Below are 21321 nucleotides of genomic sequence, written 5' to 3'. Positions count from 1 at the left end.
AGTATTGTAAAAAGTACAAAAGAGAACACACAATTATTATTCATAATCCGAATATTCATCTTCATCATGTTCAGGTAAGCTATCACGAACTGTTTTGTTGCTTTTCAGCAACTTGTAAAATGGATGGTACTCCCTAGGAATGGTTAAGTCATCACACATTTTTTGAAGGTCCCGTAACTTGGCTTCAGCAATTGGAAGTTCTTCATTGTAGACCTTCGGTAGTGGGCAGTCGCTTGGTCTGCCTCTTGATTGCTTCAGGATGACTTCATGGAAATCAGAATTGAAATCAAGCTTGAAGAATATTTTTCTGGTCTCCATTCTTTGATATTGCAACCAACAAACACTTTTCCATGATTTTTTTTTTTCGGAATTTGATCTTGAGAAAATTACTTGAAGTCTTCAAAATCGTCATGAGTAGGGTTTTCACAATCGCTGTTGAAGGTTTGCTTCAGGCAGTGTGAATCACCTGCACCCATCCTTCAGTGGTGTAAACGGGAACATGTTTTGATTTCCTCTCAATCACCAAATGTACAGAATCACATTCCATTTCTGTGTGTCCACTTTAAAAAAATCTATGATCCATGATTTGCAAAGAAGGATGTCGTTTTAAAAGAAATATGCACATACCAGCAAAAATAGAGTTTTTTGTTGTCCTCCACAATCATCTGACATCATACGGACTGCAGTTACCTCAGGTTGAGCCATCACGTAATTATAAACACAAGAAGCAATTTCCCAGATAGCACCTAAGTTAACTGCAAGTTAAATCAAATGTTGACTTAACTTGAAGTAACCTTACGTGCTATCTGGGTTCAGTCGCTCCTCTTCCCTTGAGTCTCATCCCAGACATAACAGTGTGCATTCTGATTTTCCAAATTGTATATTGTCAAATTATAAATTGCCAATTTGCGCAGGTAAAATATTGGACCTGCCGGTCCCTTTGGTGTATTTAAGACTGCTTGAAGGTCTAAAATGAAAGACAATACTTTGAATCCTGATGAGACAATGCTTTATCTTCATCCCTAGACTTCCTTGCAGAGTTCTTTCTTTCCATAAGAAGTTTATAATCACCATCATGCATTTTTCTTTCTTCCTCGGTCATGTTGTTATAAGCCACACATTTTTTACATCCATCTTTTTTTGGTTTGAAGAACCCAAGATTTTACTCGTTGAACACTTGTCTGTATTTTTCCAAACTTACAGCATTATGATTGTTCTTGATACAATCTTACTTATACATCCTGTACATAATACTTATGCTTAACAAAGGATCCAAGTACTTTTTTGTTGATGACTTCCTACATTAATGAGACTCCACAGCTGGAAATGAGGTAATGTGCTCTCTTATAAATTCTTCGGCAGCCAAATTGAGCTTATTATGAGGGGGTGTGCTTTTCTCTCTCGTCCATTTCCACTATTCCTGTTTTGAGAATTTTCATCTTCAATCTCTAATATTTCTTGTGGTTCTTCCTTTTGGATTCTGTTCTATGTGGTTCCTTATGAACTGGCACTGGTCGTCAATAGTGGAAAGATTTCGAAACTCCGAATACAACTGTTCTCTATCGGTTTCACTGATAAAAGTTGAGCATTTGTGCTTGTGAAAACGTCGGCCCCCATTCCCTCGTTTCTATCCAGCCCTCTGGATTACTTCCTTGCAAAATCCTTTCAATATCTCCTCCCACCTCACCCTGGGTGCCAAGCGAGCAGATTACATTAGCGCCGGAATTACGAAAGGGGGTTTTCACATAACAATTTATATTTTTTAGTCCCTGGTTCATTACACATGTACAGCAAGTGAATAAAAAATTGGTTTAAAATGGACAGTATCGTAGTTCTTGGAATCATAACATTTAGTAGGTTATATTGGTTTATTATACGTTGTTATATATATACATATTTACATAGCGTTTCCATGTGTGTCTTGCATAGACCAAATTAACAAATCTCTAAATCAACATAATTGCGCACCTACGGCTTACACCATCGGCACTTCCTTTACCGCAGAGTTAGCATAACTCTTTTTGCGGGCCTACTCTCAGCTTAAATGATATTCTGTTCATTACAAATGCGTTTCCTTACGCCTTCACTCTTTCTTTTGGGCATCAATTATTCAATACGGAAATATCCAAATATTCAAGGCTTTTTCTAAAAGGGGACTTGGGACAGCAAACAGGGGTTGGCTTACACCAAATGCTACATTATTATATTCAGTCTAGCCACCAAAAGTGGACTAAACTTGAGGAGACGTTCCTCACCGTTGATCAATGGGGAAACACTGTTTTTCTCTAAAGCCCACTGGCCTTTTTTATAGTCGGTGTAAACGTCCTTGGACGTGGACCCTGTAGCATTGGAAAATTCCACTGCAACGGTCTTTTGAAAGACATCTCCCCCACTGGGGTGATAAAAAACAGGGGAATCTAATATCCAGTATGCAATAATAACATAAAACTACACTCATGGAAACATATGACTTAACCCTACACCTTGTAGTGGCCAGCAATTAATTAATACAATAATAGAAAACCAGTAATGGTCAATCCGACAATTACATACTTTACTAGAGCAAGGGGCATGTAACATAGGATGCGCAGCATGTTCAATTCCACGGTGTCCTGTATACGATTCTCCTTTCAGCCATCTACGCTTTCTCACACTCTTCTTCCACTGAGACGGATTTCCTTTCCTCTTTCTAGGTATGTCACTTTCATTGTTATCTGCTCCTGGATGTAACACACTACTGGTTTCATCAGCATTGTCATCTGCAGAATCATCGCCTGAAGGATGGTATGAACTCCCAGAATCTTGGAATTCATCAAAATCCTTGTCATTCAAAGCATGAAGCGCTAGAGCCACACATCTTGCACCTCTACTCAGCTCCATCTTAGTCTTACTAACGATTCGCCAATAAATTTATTTTTGTTTGTTCAAAAGAAACCGCAATAATGGTACCTTACATTATTGCAGGAAGAAAATGAGATAAAGCATTCTCTTGTAATAACATGACTGACTGTTCTCCTTTGTTACAAGTCCAATGCTAAACTCGCGTACATGGCACATTCGTTGCTTTGGCATTGTAGGACCTTGTCTTGAAGCACGTACAGGTGACTGAATGTGCTCCTTTTGTTACAAGTCCAATGCCAAACTCACGAATGTGACACATTCGTCGTTTTGGCATTGTAGAAACTTCTCTTGAAGAACATAAGTGTTTTAAAAATTGAAAATAACTCACATTGGAGTGATCCTACACATGTGCGACTCTGGCACAGAAATCAGTCATTGAAAAGTATTCAGAAAATGCACTTAGGTGAAAAAGTCAAATTTTGCACATTCGCGGTTTTGGAGCGACGATATTTTCCATGTTATCCTGTTGGTAAACCAAATTGTTTCATACATTTTTATACATTTAGCTTTAACACACAGGTAATTGCTCATTATACAGCATATATCATAATTAGAGTAAACAACTTATCAGATTTATTATTATTATTTGAAACACTGCTTGTTACTTGTAATTGCTCATTATACAGCATATATCATAATTAGAGTAAACAACTTATCAGATTTATTATTATTATCTGAAACACTGCTTGTTACTTCCTGCTTTCTGTGCCATGCTTAGCAAAGGGAGTGTTGCTACATGAAATTTCCATTCGTGCAGGGAACTTCTGGTCCAATTTTAGATGAAAAAAGGATATTTTATGAAAAATATCTAAATAACTGGAAAATTTGATGTCAGATTCCTGTCTTTGTTTTACTTGCATGCCAGAATTGGTGTTTTATTTCTATTACATCTAATCATCTAGATGGGGTGTGTAATAAATATAAACAATAAATAAGAATTGCTTTAGTAAACCAGGTCAAATTTTCAAAATATACCACTGGAAAGGTGAGTGATCACTGCAAATCATTAACAAGGAGCGTGATGCACTGTACAGCATATGGAAGAGGTACCGCCAGCGTTGAATAGGCATGTGGTTGGAAAGTACACACAAGCAGCGCATAAATATGACACAACTTGGACACCAGTATGAGGGCACCCAACTGCATAACGACAGCAAACGATGCCTGCACGACAACTGTTCTCTAGGCTTGCAACCACCTCAGAAGTTAAAGTTTCTTGGCAGAAAGTGTACTGGAGACTCAGGGAAGCCATCTGTGTGCCAAATGTATGTGTTCCATTCTCTCTAGGGCAGTGGCGAAGCATGACATTTTTACATAGTCATCACAAGGCTTGGCAAATGTCAGGGTCAATCTTTCAACTGAGTGGAGGGGCATTGGCAATGATGATAACAGGGTTCGTACAGGAACATGTGAAGTAGAGATGGACAAATCCGATTTGATTTCTTTCCGAAATCAATATTTGAACTGCAGGATCCAAAAAAATTAAAAGGAGAAATACTATGAAGGAAATACAATGGATCCCGAACTGATCTTTCTTTCCAGCACTAACCATGGGGAAATGTATGCTTTTGTTTACTTATATTTTTTTATGAGCCATTACTTTCATCTATTCTGTGTAAGTTGTGTTGCGATGCTCTTCAATATGTGTTCTTCTATATAATAATAATAATAATAATAAAAAAAAAAAAAAAAAAAAACACTGAATGATATACATTCTGAGAAGTTTCATCTTGATGATGTCACAGAGACCCTGCTGTCTTTTAAACAAGGGGCTGAAAAAAAGGTATCTTATGACCAGACCTTCAAGAGCGGGGGAAAAGCAGTGGAAGGACCTTGGATTTGCAGACCTGCTGTGATGACCTGGACTGCCTGACGCCCCTGCACTCAACAGGAAACGTAGTGCGGTGGTTGGGCATGAGGGGTAGGACTGGGCTCTCCTTTGGATGCTCTAAACTTAGCAAATCTCTTGCATATTTCTAGCTGTTTCATGGTGTCACGTGACTAATTTTGCACAAATATGCGAAAATTCCGACTAATTTTTTACCTCCTCTCTAAAATATTTAAAAAGCGATATTTTTTAAATTTTACTTTGTCATCGCCACATCCCCTGGTGACCGGACACCTCGCCTCTGTTTCTAGGGCACATTTACAGTGCAGCTAGGACTATCAAAATTGGACCCTGGATGAATGGAGGTCTATGCTCTTTACAGACGAGTCGTGATTCAGTTTGCAAACCGAAATCTGGCATGCAATGGTCTGGAGAGAGCATAGCAGCTGGTACAATCATAAGAACATCATGGAGTGGAACCAGTTTGGATGTTGTGGTGTAAGCAGACATGTACAAGGGGCATACAGAGCTGTACATCTTTGCTGATGGTACCGTTAATGCACACAGGTACCAAGACAAGATCCTGAAAATGCATGTGAGATCTTTCAGCGATGCACTTGGTTCAAAATTCATCTTCATAGATGATAATGTACATCTGCATTGGGCCAACCTGGGGAAATTTTCTTGATGGGGAAATCCTCTGCACAGTTGGGACGGGCCAGCAAGGTCCCTGCATGTAAACCCTATTGAGCACGTTTGGGGTGCATTAGGGATACAATCTGTTTTCTCACATCTTAATTATGCTCAATTTTTGGTCATGAGTATATAACAATCAATGTAATCAATTAGTATAATAATAGAAGCACATATAGCAGGTCCACAATTTATTTTGCATTACAACAATTCCGTTTTATCAGATTTGGTACTTTTTCTATGTTAATTTAATTAACATATATTAAATGTGTAAATGTTGAAAGAAAGTAAAGGGTTTGAAAAAAGAAACATTTTTTGAAGGAAAACTAGAAACAACTATTAATTTCCTAGTAAGACTCAACAATTCTCAATTTTAGTTGCTAATATTTAGTTACTTCATTTAGAATATGTATTCTGCGATTCTTCCATGATCTGCTGCATACCTTTGAGCTCAAATTTCAAGAAAATAGAGTGATCAGACACATTGAGCATCATAGAGCATGTTCGGCAGGGATGCTCCTACCTTCTAGGCATGCAATCCTTATTGGAAAAATAAAAATGCATGAGGAACAAGCTTAAAATATCACCCCAGTCCCAAACTTCATGTGTGGTGTTTTTAGGTCCACTGGCACCCAACTGGGGCTGACTTGGGCCAGCCTAATGGCATACAAAAATTTTACACCATGGCCATGCAGTCTAAAGTGTCAGGTTTGGGCACACTGCTTTGAATCTCCTGGGGGAAGTGTAACAACTTTTCTCCTGAGGTTTCAGCCAGTGTATGGGACTGGTGGCTGGCCACCCACCATGAGGAAATTGGGGAGCTACAAATGAGTAGCGTAACCTGGTCATGGAAACTTATAACAAAAGTATGGGTTTATTATGCTGAGTATACATTACCCCATAACTGGTTGAATGACACACCTCTGTGAAGGTGGGAGTGGGTCGTCAGTAGGTAGGTCCTGTCCTTCATGGGCTGTTGCATCATGGTTAATTTTATTATAATAACATACAAACAGTTTTCAAACTAAAAGCCACATAAGAAAATAACAAATTGATTTGTGGTTTATTAATGATAAATGAAAAGTATATGCATTTCATAACTACTAAATAGAATGATTTTGTTTTGCATTAGCAAATGTTTTCTTTGTTTACATTTAAGCATTATATGTACTTTTCTAAAATGTTACATTTTACCGTATTATAAGTGAATGAACTTTCTTGTTTATTAAGAGAAAGTGTTTTAAGGCATATGCATATACAGGGAGAGTAAAATAAAATGAATAGTAATTCAAGCAAAGCTGACTACTTGTTTCCCCCACTGAGAAAACTGAAAAAGTTGATGTAATTCTAATGGTGAAATTGGAGCGATATTCTGTTACACATAATATTGTCTTCTGTGATTTACAGGCCGTAAGTTACAGCAATTAATTGCCTTATCCAACAACATAATGAGAGAACGGTTTTACTAGAGACATTAGAATCATGTTGACCACCCTAAGGTGTCATGAACGACAGCAGGGTAAGCTGTCTCTGTTTGTTATCTGTGCATCATGAGAAAGTACAAAAGACAAAGAACTGTTCGCCCATGAAGTGATATATGTTTATGGAAGGGAAGCAAGACAAATCCTGTTTAAAAATGCTAAAGTATTTGTTATAAATTTCAATTTCATGATTTGTAAAATAATAATAACAAAAAAAAAAGATAAAATATAAGTTTCTGTGACTGCAGGGCAAGATGTGAAAGCTTACTCTGCCCCTGAGAAAAATTCCTGTAAGTACCCTGGTTTCACATATTTATTTATTACAATTAATGATCATTTATTGTGTGTAATTTCTTTGCAAGAACATTTAAAAAGTAACTTTGCAAACATGACAAATATCCAGCTTACACCATGGAACGATGACTAAGCATGTAGAAGACAGAAAAAAATTAACTGGTTTTCTATAACTCACCCCTGCTGCAACATTAGAATCCCTCCAAGATCCAGAATACCCAGACCATACAGCAAGCTGGACAATGAATCCCAAGGTATAAAGAGCAGTAATAATGGCAGTGTTTAAAAATTCCTAGAAAAGAGAACAACATACAATATAGTTACAATAAAATATATTGATAATTAAAACAAAAAATAATTACTTTATTAATTAAAATTCTTGATTTTAAGCTAAAACAACTTTTAAACTGTTTTATTCGTTAATATACTAACAAACAAGAGAAAAGTTATGTATAGAATTAAATTTTCACCAAATTTAAAGACATTTAATAGGCAAAATTTCATGACTAAATTTCAATACATCATGTTGCAAATGTGCTGAATTAGAGGACATCTAATTGTATGAAACTGAAAATTTGTGAATTATAATGAAAAGAAATCAACTAGTTTATTTTCTTTTTATAGTTTATTTGCCACTTATATTATCTTCGCATAAAAGAAAGGGGGGTGTAATTTTTCATCAAACAGGATTTTGCCACTCTATTACATTAGTTTTGTTGTCAATTTCCAAACAAATAGATCTAAAATGTTCTCGCTCACAAAATGCCTGTTTAAGAAGGGGAAGCAGGAGATAAGGGTCATAGTTTTGATACCATGTAAAACTCTAGATCAGAGGTCTCCAAACTTATAGAAACATTGATCTACTTCTCTGATTTGAAAATATCTGGCGAGCTACCAAGGGTGGATTGATATTTTATGAATATTTCTTGACTTACGAAAACTTTAAGGTGAATAATGAAATTATTACTTTTAATTTCCCTACAACATACAGAGGATGTCATTTTTTAAAGAGGCATCTAAATACTTTTCTCACAAAACACAGTACAATCAGAAACTACTTGTTGGTGAATAATGCAGTGCAACGAAACAAATTGGGAAAAGCTTTTATGTTTATAGCACAATGCTACAAGTCTTTCATCTTCCCTAACCAAGGCTGGATTGACATCTCTTGTCAATTCCATACAGAAGAATATGCTCAGAGGAAATAAATATCATAATCTTTGAATACACATCCTGTCCCACAGTGTGCCCTTTTAGAGGAATCGATTTTCATCAGCTCTTCTTTTATTTTGAAATCACTAAAACACCATCTTCACAAAAACAGCCAATTAAGCAGTATCATGAAAAATGAAACATACCATAACCGTTATTTGTGTATGCCAGTAAGTGTTGAGAAATTTTGCTTCTCCTGGTGACGGTACCGTATTGTAAGTCTGTAAACTATGTGTAAAACTGCTCTAGAAATAATTTTCAACATCATGCCAAGGATGCATTTTGTGGAGTTGCATGTGTTATAGATCTTGAAACTTTGCAATAAAGAATTTGTTTATTTACTTGTTGTTTTAAGTTCACTTTATGCACAGATAGGCTAATCGAAACTGGACCTACAGTTTAAAGTGGGATCTGAACCATTATGTGCCTCCACCAGGTATCGAATCTGGGACCCCTAGATTATAAGGCAATCCAAAGAGATCACATCAGTGGGATGAATTTAGGAAACATTTATGTCGAAGTGTAACACTACATGTCATATTTTGAGATCCATTCTTGTCAAAAATCCTGAGAGGACAACATATGAATTATATCAAAATGTGATGGAGGAGGTCTTGGCTCAATAATAAATTTACTCTTCCTGTGTTTTTTCTACTTGCATTCCCAGCCCGAGTAGTTCTAAAATCTCTCTCCAGTCGTCATATCAGAGAGCTGGAATTGCAAATTGTAGATAACCCCCATGAGCTACTGGAAATGACCCTGTGAGTTCCAGATTATTATTTTATAGTAATCTTTTGCCTGCCCAAAATCTGCATAAAGAATTTAGCTTAATGTAATGTGACATCGTTTGGGGGGATAAGGCGGGGGGGGGGGTAAGATGACGGGCTATGGTGGAATGGGCACCCCGAAGTACAAGTTATATTTTAAGGTAATGTACTGTAAGTGTTTGTGTGGTGTATATGAATGTGTGCACTTTTAAGAAAGTAGTTGGATGTCGAAAATATGATCAAATCTAAAAATAACAGACACATGGATAAGCATGTGCTACTGTAAAACATATGCTCTTACCATAGCCCCCCCCCCCCCAAAAAAAAAAGGATGGTAGGTACGGCACGTACCACTGAACAGTCTCTGTTAATCCAAGAGTTGTGTGTGCGTATTTTAAATAATTTTAGGAACCTCACGGCTGTGGCAAATTGCCTAGCATGAAATGATAAAACTGTAGTTCAGAAGTAATGATGAAAACATTTTACAGAGATCTCGATTTTAAAAATTGTTGGTATTAGTCATGTGAAAACAGATATGTGATATTTACTTGTAGGGGGGGGTGTAAGAGAATTATCCTCCCACGATACTGCATCTCCACGTCTATCAAATTTTAGCCCCTTCCTGGAGGAGATTATATATAATGTCTTGATTCTTAAAACAACTGGAATTTCTCCCTCACACACACGCACAGACACAGAATGTTTCAAATATCACACTGATTTATAGGTATTTTTTTAACGCGAAATACATGTTCTATCCTGGCCCATAGCCAGAGGAGAAGGGGGTAGATCTGCCTTCCCTCTGAAAAATACAGAACACATCCCTACCTGGAATTCTTGCTGATCGTTACAATTATACCACCGGTTTTCACTCTAGAAATGTAACAAAGATTTGGTGATTTATAAGGGTGTATGTGCTCCCTGTTGTGTCATACCAGGATGAGGAAAAATTTCTCTTCCAGATCCAGACTTTGGGAAATAACTTGATCTCGAACACTTAGGACATTTTGAATAGATGTGTTGCTGTGAAGTTTGAACTGCTAGAATTTTGTTTCACATGTCTACTTTTAGTGATAGTGATACATGGGGTATTGAAAGATGTAAAGCAGCTTATTGGGCCATTTAACAAATATCGTGAAAATGTGACAGTTTCAGGAATTCTACAATGGGAAGCAGCAATTTTCCACAATGATAAAGGAGACTTTCTACTTGTCATTATCAATATTTACTGTTTAAGAAAGTTTAAAAATTGATACAATCTGAAGAGAGCAACATATACTTTATGCTTATGAATCTACTTAATAAAGCTTAATCTCTAGTAATCACATAGTTGAGTACTTTACCGTCAATAACCAGTTAATAGGCGTCTTGAGACCCTCCCTGATTGACAAGAAGTAAATGAAGACCCAGATGAGTGTCATCATGAAGCTTGAGACAGCAACAAACAAGAACCAGTGTGTTCCGCCATTGTAAGCTGGGGAGGCGCATGCCATGCAAATGATGCCGAAGATCTGAAAGATAAAAAAAACATGTCACAATCAAAAAGTATAACAAATTATAATATAGTACTGTAGAAACATCAGTTCCAATATTTACTTATCTATTATTCAATTAGTGTACCGGTTTTCTTAGCAGAACAAGGCAGATTCTAGGATATTAGAATTATAGAGGTTGGGTAAAGACGGTACAAGGTGAATTTATGAAACTAATATAAAATCTATACGTCAGTGGGGAAAATGTCAAGACACTGAAACACGAAATCGAGTACACAAATACGCATTTCCTGATGTCGGGTCCTTTCTTCTTCATAAGCAACGTACACATTCACAGCTTCCGGTTTCAGATAAATTGAATATTGGAATGTAGGGCCCAACGTAAATGGAAAATTACTTATGTACATTTTGAGAATGTCATAGCCATTCTACTTACTTTTTTTTAAATATTATTTCTCGAAAAAGATGATTGCATGTAAAGTATTACAGTAGTCCTTATTGTTGAGATACTTTTCTTCTTTCTGAATACTTTGAGAAAAATAGTATGTTGTAAATAGATTTCTCCTTAGAGTTTTGTTAGACATTTCTAGTTATTATTATTGTTTACAACGATAATTATTTGTCCCATTTCTATTCTTTTGTTCTTTATAGCCATCGTGACCAATGGCAAAACGACTCTGCATTATTCCAAACATAGGCGTAACTTGGGATTTAACTTTGAGAGGGGGGAGGGGCAGAATCGAACTTTGGGGACCAGAATCAAAAAAAGTTTTCAAGCCCATAAAAAGATATCATCCCGAACTATTTTGATAAATAACTGTTACATTTGCAAAAGCATAAAAATTACTCGTTACTTTGCTCCTCAGGTTCCAGGAAGTTAACGAAAGTACCTTTAACTTGTGAATGTTCATAAACCTGAAATTTGGGGGGGGGGGGGGGGGCAAGCGGCAAGAGGCTAAATGCTGACTCAAGGTCACACACTCCCGTCCCATTATTTCCTTGTACACCACATTGCCAGGCACGTATCTATAAATATGTTTCTGGGGGTGGGGGTCCGAACCAAGTGTCTCAGGAATAATAATAATGTTTAAATTAAAATATATTAAATCAAATTAATACTAATTACAATACATCAATTAATATTATATTATTATTACACGAATAGGTAAAAAGACTGTAAAAGAATAGAGATATAAGAGCGAATATTCATTACGTAGCTTACCTGTAGTTAAGATCGGAATAATTTACATAAAACCAAGTGCCCTGGCAATGAAATTAATGTCAAATAGATGAATAATTGAATATTTATCGAATAACGAAAATGTTACATGTAGATGGAGAAAAGTAAGTTTCTGATTAATATTTTATGCATATTATTTTGAGTGGTAGTGTACATAAATCATCTTTGTAATGTCATTCAAAGTCGTATGATCCCAATATAATCCTTGCCTTCTAAAAAGTTCAGAGGAAATAATCATCGATTATGCAACAAAAGCTAATATTTTCATTACTTAATTTTAGTATTTGGTAAGTCTTTCGGCGGGTCCGGGTCCATGGACCCCCTAAATACGTCCTTCCTGTCCTTCAAAGCCGTATGATCGCAATATAATCCTTGTCTTCCAATAAGTTCAAAGGAAATCATACAACAAAGGCTAAACGAATATATTTTTCGTTATTTAATTTTAGTACTTGACAAGTCTTTCGGGGGGGGGGGGTCCGGACCCCCCTAAATACGTCCTTTCACATTGCATGTGTTTTATCAGTTTTATTTTTCTAGGGGGTGTAATTTTCTTAGCTTATGGTTATTCCTCTTTACATTTTAAATCGAAAAAACTAAGCTTTGGGAGGAAGGGTGTGCAGTAGTCCTGATATAGCATTTAATTACTATCAATAATTAATACCAGTGAAGATTGTGGCATTCCAGGTTATCATGGTGATCCTTTGATAATATTTGTGAAAAATGAATAAATTTAAAAAAAAACTTTTACCCCTATTTATGGGATCACTACATGAAAGCGTTTGACATTTTTTTCTTGCTATGCTGAAAGAAACTCAGTTTCTGATGCATGTTAACGTGGGCGTAACTTAAGACCTAACTTAAGAGAGGGGGGGGGGGCAGATTCGTTATTGAGGCTTAACTTTGGAGGAGCAGAATAAAAAAAGTCTCTCTCATAAAAATAGCGTCCAGGACTATTTTGATAAATAACAGTTAGATTTCCGAAATCATAAAAAAATACTCGTTACTTTGTTTCTCACGTCCGAGGAGGTTAACAAAAGTACCATTGACTTGCAATTTTAATAAATCTGCAAATCTTGAGGGAGCAAGCACCCTCTTATACCCCAAGTTACGCCTATGTATTCATTAAGAAGAAAAACTCGATGAATATGGTTCAAGGGACTTTCCTTGTTTCCTGGTAAAGTATCTGGTTTCTGGTTTAGCACAAAACGTGTGTACAGTGAGATCCATGAGTATTACCGTGCAAATTGTTCATCGCCATGTTCGTGCACTTTATTTGACCCAATAAGAGCTTCAAGAATTAAAAGAAAACTCAAAACAATCTGTTGACAACTTCTGCACCAGCATACTTAAAAATCCATCACATAAAAACATAGAATGCAAGAAAAAAATTAATGAAAGTAGTCATAGTCAATTTGCCGAGCAATATTAGTGGATCCCACTGTACCAATCGATAGTGTTACGAGCTCTCAACACCAGAGAGTGAGTACTCTTGAGAAACTATGTCAGTGTCCTTGTGACACATCAGCACACACTCTAACCTACACAAAGCAAATCGTGGCCTTTTAAGGGTCCGCCCTTTTCCCTACCTACACGCCAGCAAGTATAGGCATAGCATCACTGAAACGTTCATCCATGTAGGCAGGGACTGTTACGTCACGCTTACTTTTCATTTCCTTTCAGTGTTGCCAAATGACTCAACCTTCACTGTCTGCATAATTATTTGAAGAAAGGTCGACACAATGTACTTCTATTTCTTTCTCCATGCAGCTATTATGCACACTCTGCGAAGTAAAGAACCCATACGCTAGGGCTTATCACTCTGTGTTTACATTCCAAGATAAACAACCTGGACGGAAATGTTTGCGTGCCATTTGTACTGCACACGTTGCCATGCCTCTGCAACATTGAGTTTATGACAATCACTATCAGTCAAGTGTACAGATTTACACGCATGCATTGGGCATGAACCGAGAAAGAAGTACAACCGAAATTTCCACAATATCGGGAATCCAAAATTTTGTTCTAACCCAAGAATAAGAATGCGGAGGGTGTATTTCTCTAAATTGACCCTTTGCTATGTGTTAGTTCTGGTGTTATTTTGACCATGAATGCATTGGTCGTACCTGTACATGTCTCATAATACGTGTAAGGCCCCATATCTACAATATATAAGTATAGGGTGTCCAAAAAGTCACGCAGCTTTTATACAAAAAGCTATAGGCACATGAAACTTACACTGGTATTAATAGTGCCATTGTCTTAACTGTCCAAACAATAACAACAGTATTTGTATAACTAACTAACTCTCTAGCCTTCTTAAACCCGAAGGTTTATGGATGCAGCAACACAAGCATTTAATCTGTTCCTATCCAGTAGGGTGGAGCGAAATTTTTTTTCTTGAATTTCGAAATGCCTGTAGTCAGAAAAGTTGCATTTTGGTATCAGATAGTCAAATAAAAAAAATCAGCTCTCTAGGTCAATTTCTTCTGGTGCCCCAAGGCCTCCGAAGTTTTCATATTTCCACTTATTTTAGCATATTGAAAGATACATGGAGATTTTCTTTTTAAACAAATCGAAATGCCTGTAGTCAAGAAAGTTGAATTTTGGTATCAGATAGTCAAATAAAAAAAATCAGCTCTCTAGGTCAATTTCTTCTGGTGCCCCAAGGCCTCCGAAGTTTTCATATTTCCACTTATTTTAGCGTATTGAAAGATACATGGAGAATTCTGGATGTGATGAAATTATATCTTCATATCCGCCTTTAAAAGCAAAATGAGAAAAACTCAGGAACCTCATGTTTCACAAATTAGTGAAAGTGTTTCTCACCAAGTGGTAGGAATTTTGATGAAAGCTTCGTTGCCATCAGTGTCATATCAGCAAGTAGTTGCAAAAGTGAAAAAAACTTCACGAACACTATCGAAATCTCTTAAAGCCCTTTAAGCGTAGACAAAATGAAGAAAACTAGAAGAAAAAATTGCATTGTATTGCTCACATGCTAACTCTACATTATTTGATATATCGTGTTGCAAGTGTAAAGACTTTTCACCTGTGTTTGTTCTAGAGAGAAGAAAAGTACTTATTCAAGAAAGATAATTTCTTTTGGATCAAAGAACATCGAGAAAAATGTTCATTGGAAAAACTGATTTAAAAAAATCCAAAGAATTTCAGAAGAAGCAAGCAAGAAAAGCTATGGAAGAAGCAAGACTTCAGAAACATTTGTCAAGTTGTAGTGTCAATCAGTGACGTGCACTGAGGAGTAGCTAGTCTAGCAGAGATAGATCAATCAATCTCAAATCTCTAATTATTTTCAAATCACAATATTTATTGTTTTGTTGAAGCCACAGTTCATATGCAACACTTTTTTTCACGCGCTTCTCGTCCCTCGGTGCGTTCAGCGGCCTAGCTCGCTCTTTCTCCGCCTCACAGTTCCAGGTAGAAACGGGTTTTCGAAGGGAAAGGGAAGATTTCTGCCTCTACCTCTCTTGCCCCCTCGTGCCCGCTCCCATGGTTGGAAGCCCGTGCTTTCAGGTCCTCCAGTCTATCTCCTATAGGACAGATAGGGGATTGGTTTCCCTTCCCTTCCTTTGTAAATCCTCTAAAGAACTAAGGGGAAATTTTTCTGCAGTACTTCTGTTCTCTGCATTTACACTACTTTTTACACGTTGTACAATATGTATGTATAATATGGGTTGTACTTTTATTATTTATGCAATTGGAACGTCTTATGTGCAGACAAAAATGTTATGTTTTTTTTTTAAAATATGGAATATATAATGATTAAATAACAAATAATTGCTCACGCTCTCTCTTGCTCTCGTTTTAGTAGTGTTTTATTTAAATATACTAATCGCTTGGCCTCCAATAAAAAAAATGGATAAGCTAAACAATCATAAATACGGATGTACTTATTTGGGCAAGTGAACGCGCGTTCTAATTCTTGTTGTTGGTTTGGTTTATTTTACTTCGCTTTTCTGCCACATTTGGTTATCGCGAAAATGAGGATGAGTAATGATATGACGAAAGTGATGAACGGACCTCACATAGAACAATTCAGGCCGGAATTCGTGACGAGCGTGCATTCTTGTTCTTATGTGTTGTACTCTGCCTGCAGTGAATAATGAAAAAAATAGAAATGAAAAATGTATCCCAGAACTCAAAAAGCCAAATGAATATCATTGAAGAAAGTAGAAAAAAGGTTTGTTTAAAGGTGTGTTTTGTTACCCATCGCTTTTTCTAGCTGAATAGATTTAATCGGAATAAGTAGCTAAGAGCTTGGAAAGTCGTAAGGGACAATCATGAACAGAGAATTCTAGGATCCTGATTTCATATTGCCCTGCAGATGCACTGGGAAGAAATTATTTGTATTTTCTTCTCTCATCCATCGCTTTACCTAATTTCTGCCATGACGATGAACGTTGATTAACTGGTGAAGATTGGTTGCAAAGAAACACTCATACAAAGGCCAGGGCTTGAGCCCGGATCCTTCAGTAACGAGATCGTGAGATGGGGAAATTAGGGATATCAAGCAATGCAAAATTTTTGAAAAAAAAAAAACGTTAATCATATATAAAGACGGTATTTCAAAAATTCAATTGGAAATTACTACTCAGGAAAAATGCAGTTTGCTTTACCGATACCCACGTATCCGAATGGTTAGCGCCTTCCTCACATGTTTGTTGTCGGCCGACCTCTGTGGGGGAGTGCAAGTGGTCCCGGATCTGTACCCAATGGAGGTATATAGTGGTTCGGATCCCACATTAAACTATAGGTCTAGTCCCGATTAGCCTTTCTGTGTATAAAATTGACTTAAAACGTCAAATCAACCATCAAATCAACCAACCGTGGGGCAGTGGTTACCAGAACGCGCTACAACACCAGGAGTTCCGGGTTCGAACCCCTACCTGGACATTGGTGTTCTTTGTGTTTGTCCCTTCATTAATTTTTTCGTATCATCTTCGCGATTAACCAAATGTGTCAAAAAACGAATCAAATCAAATCATTCATTGATTGATTGTTTGAGTTGGTTTATTTTACTTCGCTTTCCGCCATTTTTTGGCTACTCGCGAAGACGATACGATAGAATTGATAAAGGGACACACAAAGATCACCCATTGCCAAGCCGAGATTCAAATCTGGCATCTCTGGCTCAGTAGTCAAATCAAATCGTTTTTTATTTTCGAAAGTGGGTGGAAGTTATGTGTACAATTTTTTGTACTTATTCCTAACTTTGAAATTTTTCCTGTATTTGACGTTCTTCTTTTAGGAATACTGGACCCTAAAAAGGGGGGGGGGGGGGATTATGACCTTTTGGGCACGCGACTCATTGCTACCCCAAATGTCGACGTCACCGCACGTCACTGGTGTCAATGCTGCTACTAGTAGTCCTCAATCAAGTCCATCAAGTAAACTGGAGGAAGAAGGTTGAGATACTGACAGCGACACGAGTAAAGTACTTAAAACCAAATGGGAAATGCCCTCCACTTCAGCGAATTCCTCATTAACCTCAAACGAAACTCAAATGCGGTTGCCTCTTAAGAATTTTGCTAGAGAGTGTGACAGACATCGCATATCTGACAGAAGTGCAGCTAAAATTGCTAGTGCAGTTCTTCAAGATGTAGGTGTTATTAGTGATGCAGATGTTTCTAAAGTGATAGATGGGAGCAAGGTTAGAAGGGAAAGATGTAAAGTCAGGAAAATAGCTGCTGATAGTTTGGATACTCTGACTGGATTTTATTTTGATGGCAGGAAGGACCAGAGAAGAATTAATGAGAAGAGAGGAGTGAAGAATTATGGTCGCGTCGTAACAGAAGAGCATGTGACTTTAGTCCAGGAGCCAAATTCCAAGTATATAGGACACGTCACTGTATCACTATAAAAAATGAGATCTTGAGCTTCTGTGCTAGGAAGGAAATAAGTATGGACGATCTTTTAGCAGTTGGATGTGATGGTACAAATGTGAATACAGAAAACAAAGGATGAGTTATTGTTTTAGTCAAAAAAGAACTTGGTAGACCCATCCAGTGGCTTATTTGTTTGCTGCATATAAATGAACTCCCACTGCGCCATCTCTTTCAGAAAATTGATGGATTCACAACTGGTCCAAAATATTTTTCTGGGGAAATAGGAAAAGCTCTACAAACTTGCAAAAAAACAACCTCTTGTGCAATTCGATCCAATAAATGTTTTCTTCTTGTCAGCTTGTTGGGAATGTTGACTTTGAAGACTTAAGTACTGATCAGAGGTATCTCTATAATTGGTCTATTAGTGAAACAAATGGACACTACAGTGATGAATTAGCGAATCGCAAACCATGCCCATTAAACCATTCTAGGTGGCTAACAACAGCTGCAAGACTGCTAAGGTTGTATGTATCGACTGATAAACCCTCAAATAATTTGACAACTCTTGCGACCTTTGTGGTGATGATATATACTCCAGTGCAAAGAGATGCATTTATCTTTTCAACTATCAAGTCAAGAGCATTGATGAAAACATTTCACACTAAGAAAGAATATAAGTTGTAAAAGTAATTAGTATTGGACTATATGTAAATGTAAAAGTTTAACATTGTTACATACTTTGGGTACTAATGGGTACTTGGGTAGTTTATTTTATGTATTTCGGTAGCACAACTTTATGGTTGTATTCAAATATCTATTTTTTGCACTTGTTTACTTAGGAAACGGTATTCTGTGTTTCAGTTCAGGAAAATAAATAAAAAGTTATAATTTTCGGTGAGTAAATGCTGATTTTCAATATGAAATCTTCAGTGACCCTGGGGCACCACTAAAAATTAATTCTTTTTTCTGAAATATTTAGGGTTAATTAACTGTATAATAACACAGCTTATCCCACTACAGGCATCTTGATTTTTTGAAAAAAAAAAAAAAAATTGCCCTATATTTTCACTCCACCTTACTATCCAGGGCAAGATCAATACAATCTTTTCCATCCGTATCGATTTTATTTAAGTCCACCTCAACGTTATTCCTCCATCTTCGTCTTGGCCTTCCTACAGGACTCTTGACATCAGGTTTCCCAACAAGAATCCTGTAAACTCTTCTTTCCTCTCCCATTCGTGCCACACATGGCCTGCCCACCTAAGTCTTCTTGATTTAATTATTCTAATAATATGTGGACATGAATACATATTATGCAGTTCTAAGTTATGTAACCTTCTCCACTCAACTGTCCTGTCTCCTCATCCCGTTTAGGTCCAAATATTTTTCCAAGGATTTTATTTTCAAATACTCGTAACTTATGTTCCTCTTTTAATGTAAGGGACCATGTTTCTCATCCATATAATACTACAGGCAAAATTACTGTTTTGTATATTTTAACTTTTAGTTTTTTAGAGTATTTATAATGATGGTTCGATCTATAGGTTAATAGCTGCCCAGAATTCAAACCGAGCAATGTTAACGCAGGGAAGCAAAAAATGAAATATTGTACATGTTTTGCATTACCAAAATTCATGACACTGGGAGCCAACATGATTGATTTTATTGAACATGAGAATCACCACACACCAAAAGCAAGATTGGTTCCACCCTTAGCATTGGCATTGTTAGACTATATAGCCAGAGTCGCCCACTCGTACAAAGCTCCGCAAAAAATCTCCATTTGTTCTCGAGATTCGGCTATTTCTGCCGGCACGAGAGAACAGTCTTCAATTTTACGCTCGATCTGATCCGTGATCGTTTGTAGACCGAACGCCACTATTTCATAGCTGAGAGAGGTTATCCAAACACCACGTGTTCTCTCTCACGCACGCACACATACGCTGAAAGAACGTGGAGAAGCAGGATTCTGGGGGTGTAAACGACTGCTTCAACGTCAAGGAAGCCATTAAATCTTTGAGTTATTTTTTCGACTGTCAGACCTGTTCCAAATGCCAGTTAGCAGAGAATTAGAATTTAAAGTGATCTTATACCCTGGCGAAAATCTGAGCATTTTCCGCGTCAAGCCTGTGTAAGCTTTGGTCACGATTATCTCGAGAATCGGTGAACAGAAAACTGTGAAATTTTACCCGAGCACTGAGAAAGACAAAGAATGTTTCTAGAGCAATGGTTCTCAACTTTCAATTAATTCATTGATTTTACTCTTTCACTTTCCAGGTTATAGAAAATGCGAAGATCTAAGAAATCGGTTGAATAAAATTTTAAAATGTAATTTATATGTGTGAGTGTGCGTTAAAAAGGAAAAACCTGACGTACTACAAAAGTAATACATCATATAACCCAGCGAGATTAATAATTTTAAAGCCTCCACCACGATAATATTAAAAGGGAGAAAACAATACTGCTGAACAACACTATTGAGCTTACTTTTATAAATAAAACTATCATGTTACGCTGCTAGCAAGATACAGAAGTAGACCAGCAATTGCTGAATCTCGCTCACTAATAAAGTTGAATTGAACGGAACAAATTATTACAGAGCTTCTATTTGGATTTTTACATGTAATCCAACTAGAGCCGTGGTGTATTATATGACAATGAAAACAACAATTTCAAACTGGGAAAAGGTTATACGTTAGACCTGTTAAACTACACAAATTCTGTTATGACATGTCCTAGACTATTGAAGCCTCTTTCTACAAATAGTAGCTTGGATTAATAAATGACTATAATTTATCTAGCAGTTAGTCCCAGGGACGTCGGAACTTAGTTTGGAGTGGGGCAGGTTTTCAAATCCGTCAACCCGATTTTACAATCTCTTCCCCATATATATACATATATAGTTATTGAATAAATGAATATCCACAGTGACTCATAACAGATAAGAACAGGCCTAGAGGCCTCTATTACGGATTATTTTATTACTTATAATTCAATTAAACGGTGCTTAATACAAGAAAACTGAAATGTTATGTCTTACGATACGATAATTACCGCAAATTTCCATCCCTGCCTGGTACTCTATCTTCGCATGCAGTTAGGCATGATGGTACTGAGGCATTCCTGTTTTTAATGATTACTGACATAACTGAAAACGCGCTACTTTTAAAAGTGTATGAAGTGCACGTGCAAACGTATTGAGAAAATCCATGTTTCTGAAACTTTCTGATCGATGTGTTGCAAAGAAAGTTGTCCATGTTCTCATTTACCATTTCATCATTTTATAAATCGTAGAATAATTTTAATTAAAACGTCGCATACTAGAGAAGAATTACATGAATGAAAGAGTTAGAAAGAAATAACAGATTCAGTTTATTTTACTTCACTTTTTTGCCATTCTTGGCTAATCACGAAGGCAGTAGATGAGATTGAGGCTATATGGTATCTCTTATTTTGTAGGCGCTATATTTTTAAAATGTTAACATACGTATAAAACATTTCTGCTTCTCAAATGGCGGAAAAAAACAACGATTGTTTCTCCTTTTACTGATATTTGCAAATCTCAAGACTGC

The 21321-nt window shown here is 36.8% G+C and overlaps 1 protein-coding gene across 1 annotated transcript in view; it reads right to left on the bottom strand.

Annotated features, from left to right (window-relative positions):
- LOC145994708 (plasmolipin-like) overlaps positions 1 to 21321 on the bottom strand; it is a 107248-nt gene that overhangs the window by 4905 nt on the left and 81022 nt on the right. The window contains exons 2-3 of the mRNA XM_083130894.1: positions 10520 to 10687; positions 7376 to 7489 (exon numbers count right to left, since the gene is read on the bottom strand). Coding sequence (XP_082987020.1) covers positions 7376 to 7489; positions 10520 to 10687 — 282 coding nt within the window. The remainder of the gene's footprint in view (positions 1 to 7375; positions 7490 to 10519; positions 10688 to 21321) is intronic.

This window comes from Lepisma saccharinum, chromosome 1 (assembly GCF_977018435.1).
Source record: "Lepisma saccharinum chromosome 1, izLepSacc3.1, whole genome shotgun sequence".
Classification (NCBI taxonomy): Eukaryota; Metazoa; Arthropoda; class Insecta; order Zygentoma; family Lepismatidae; genus Lepisma; species Lepisma saccharinum.
Note: the sequence above shows the minus strand (reverse complement) of the source record. Positions and strands in the feature narration are given on the sequence as shown.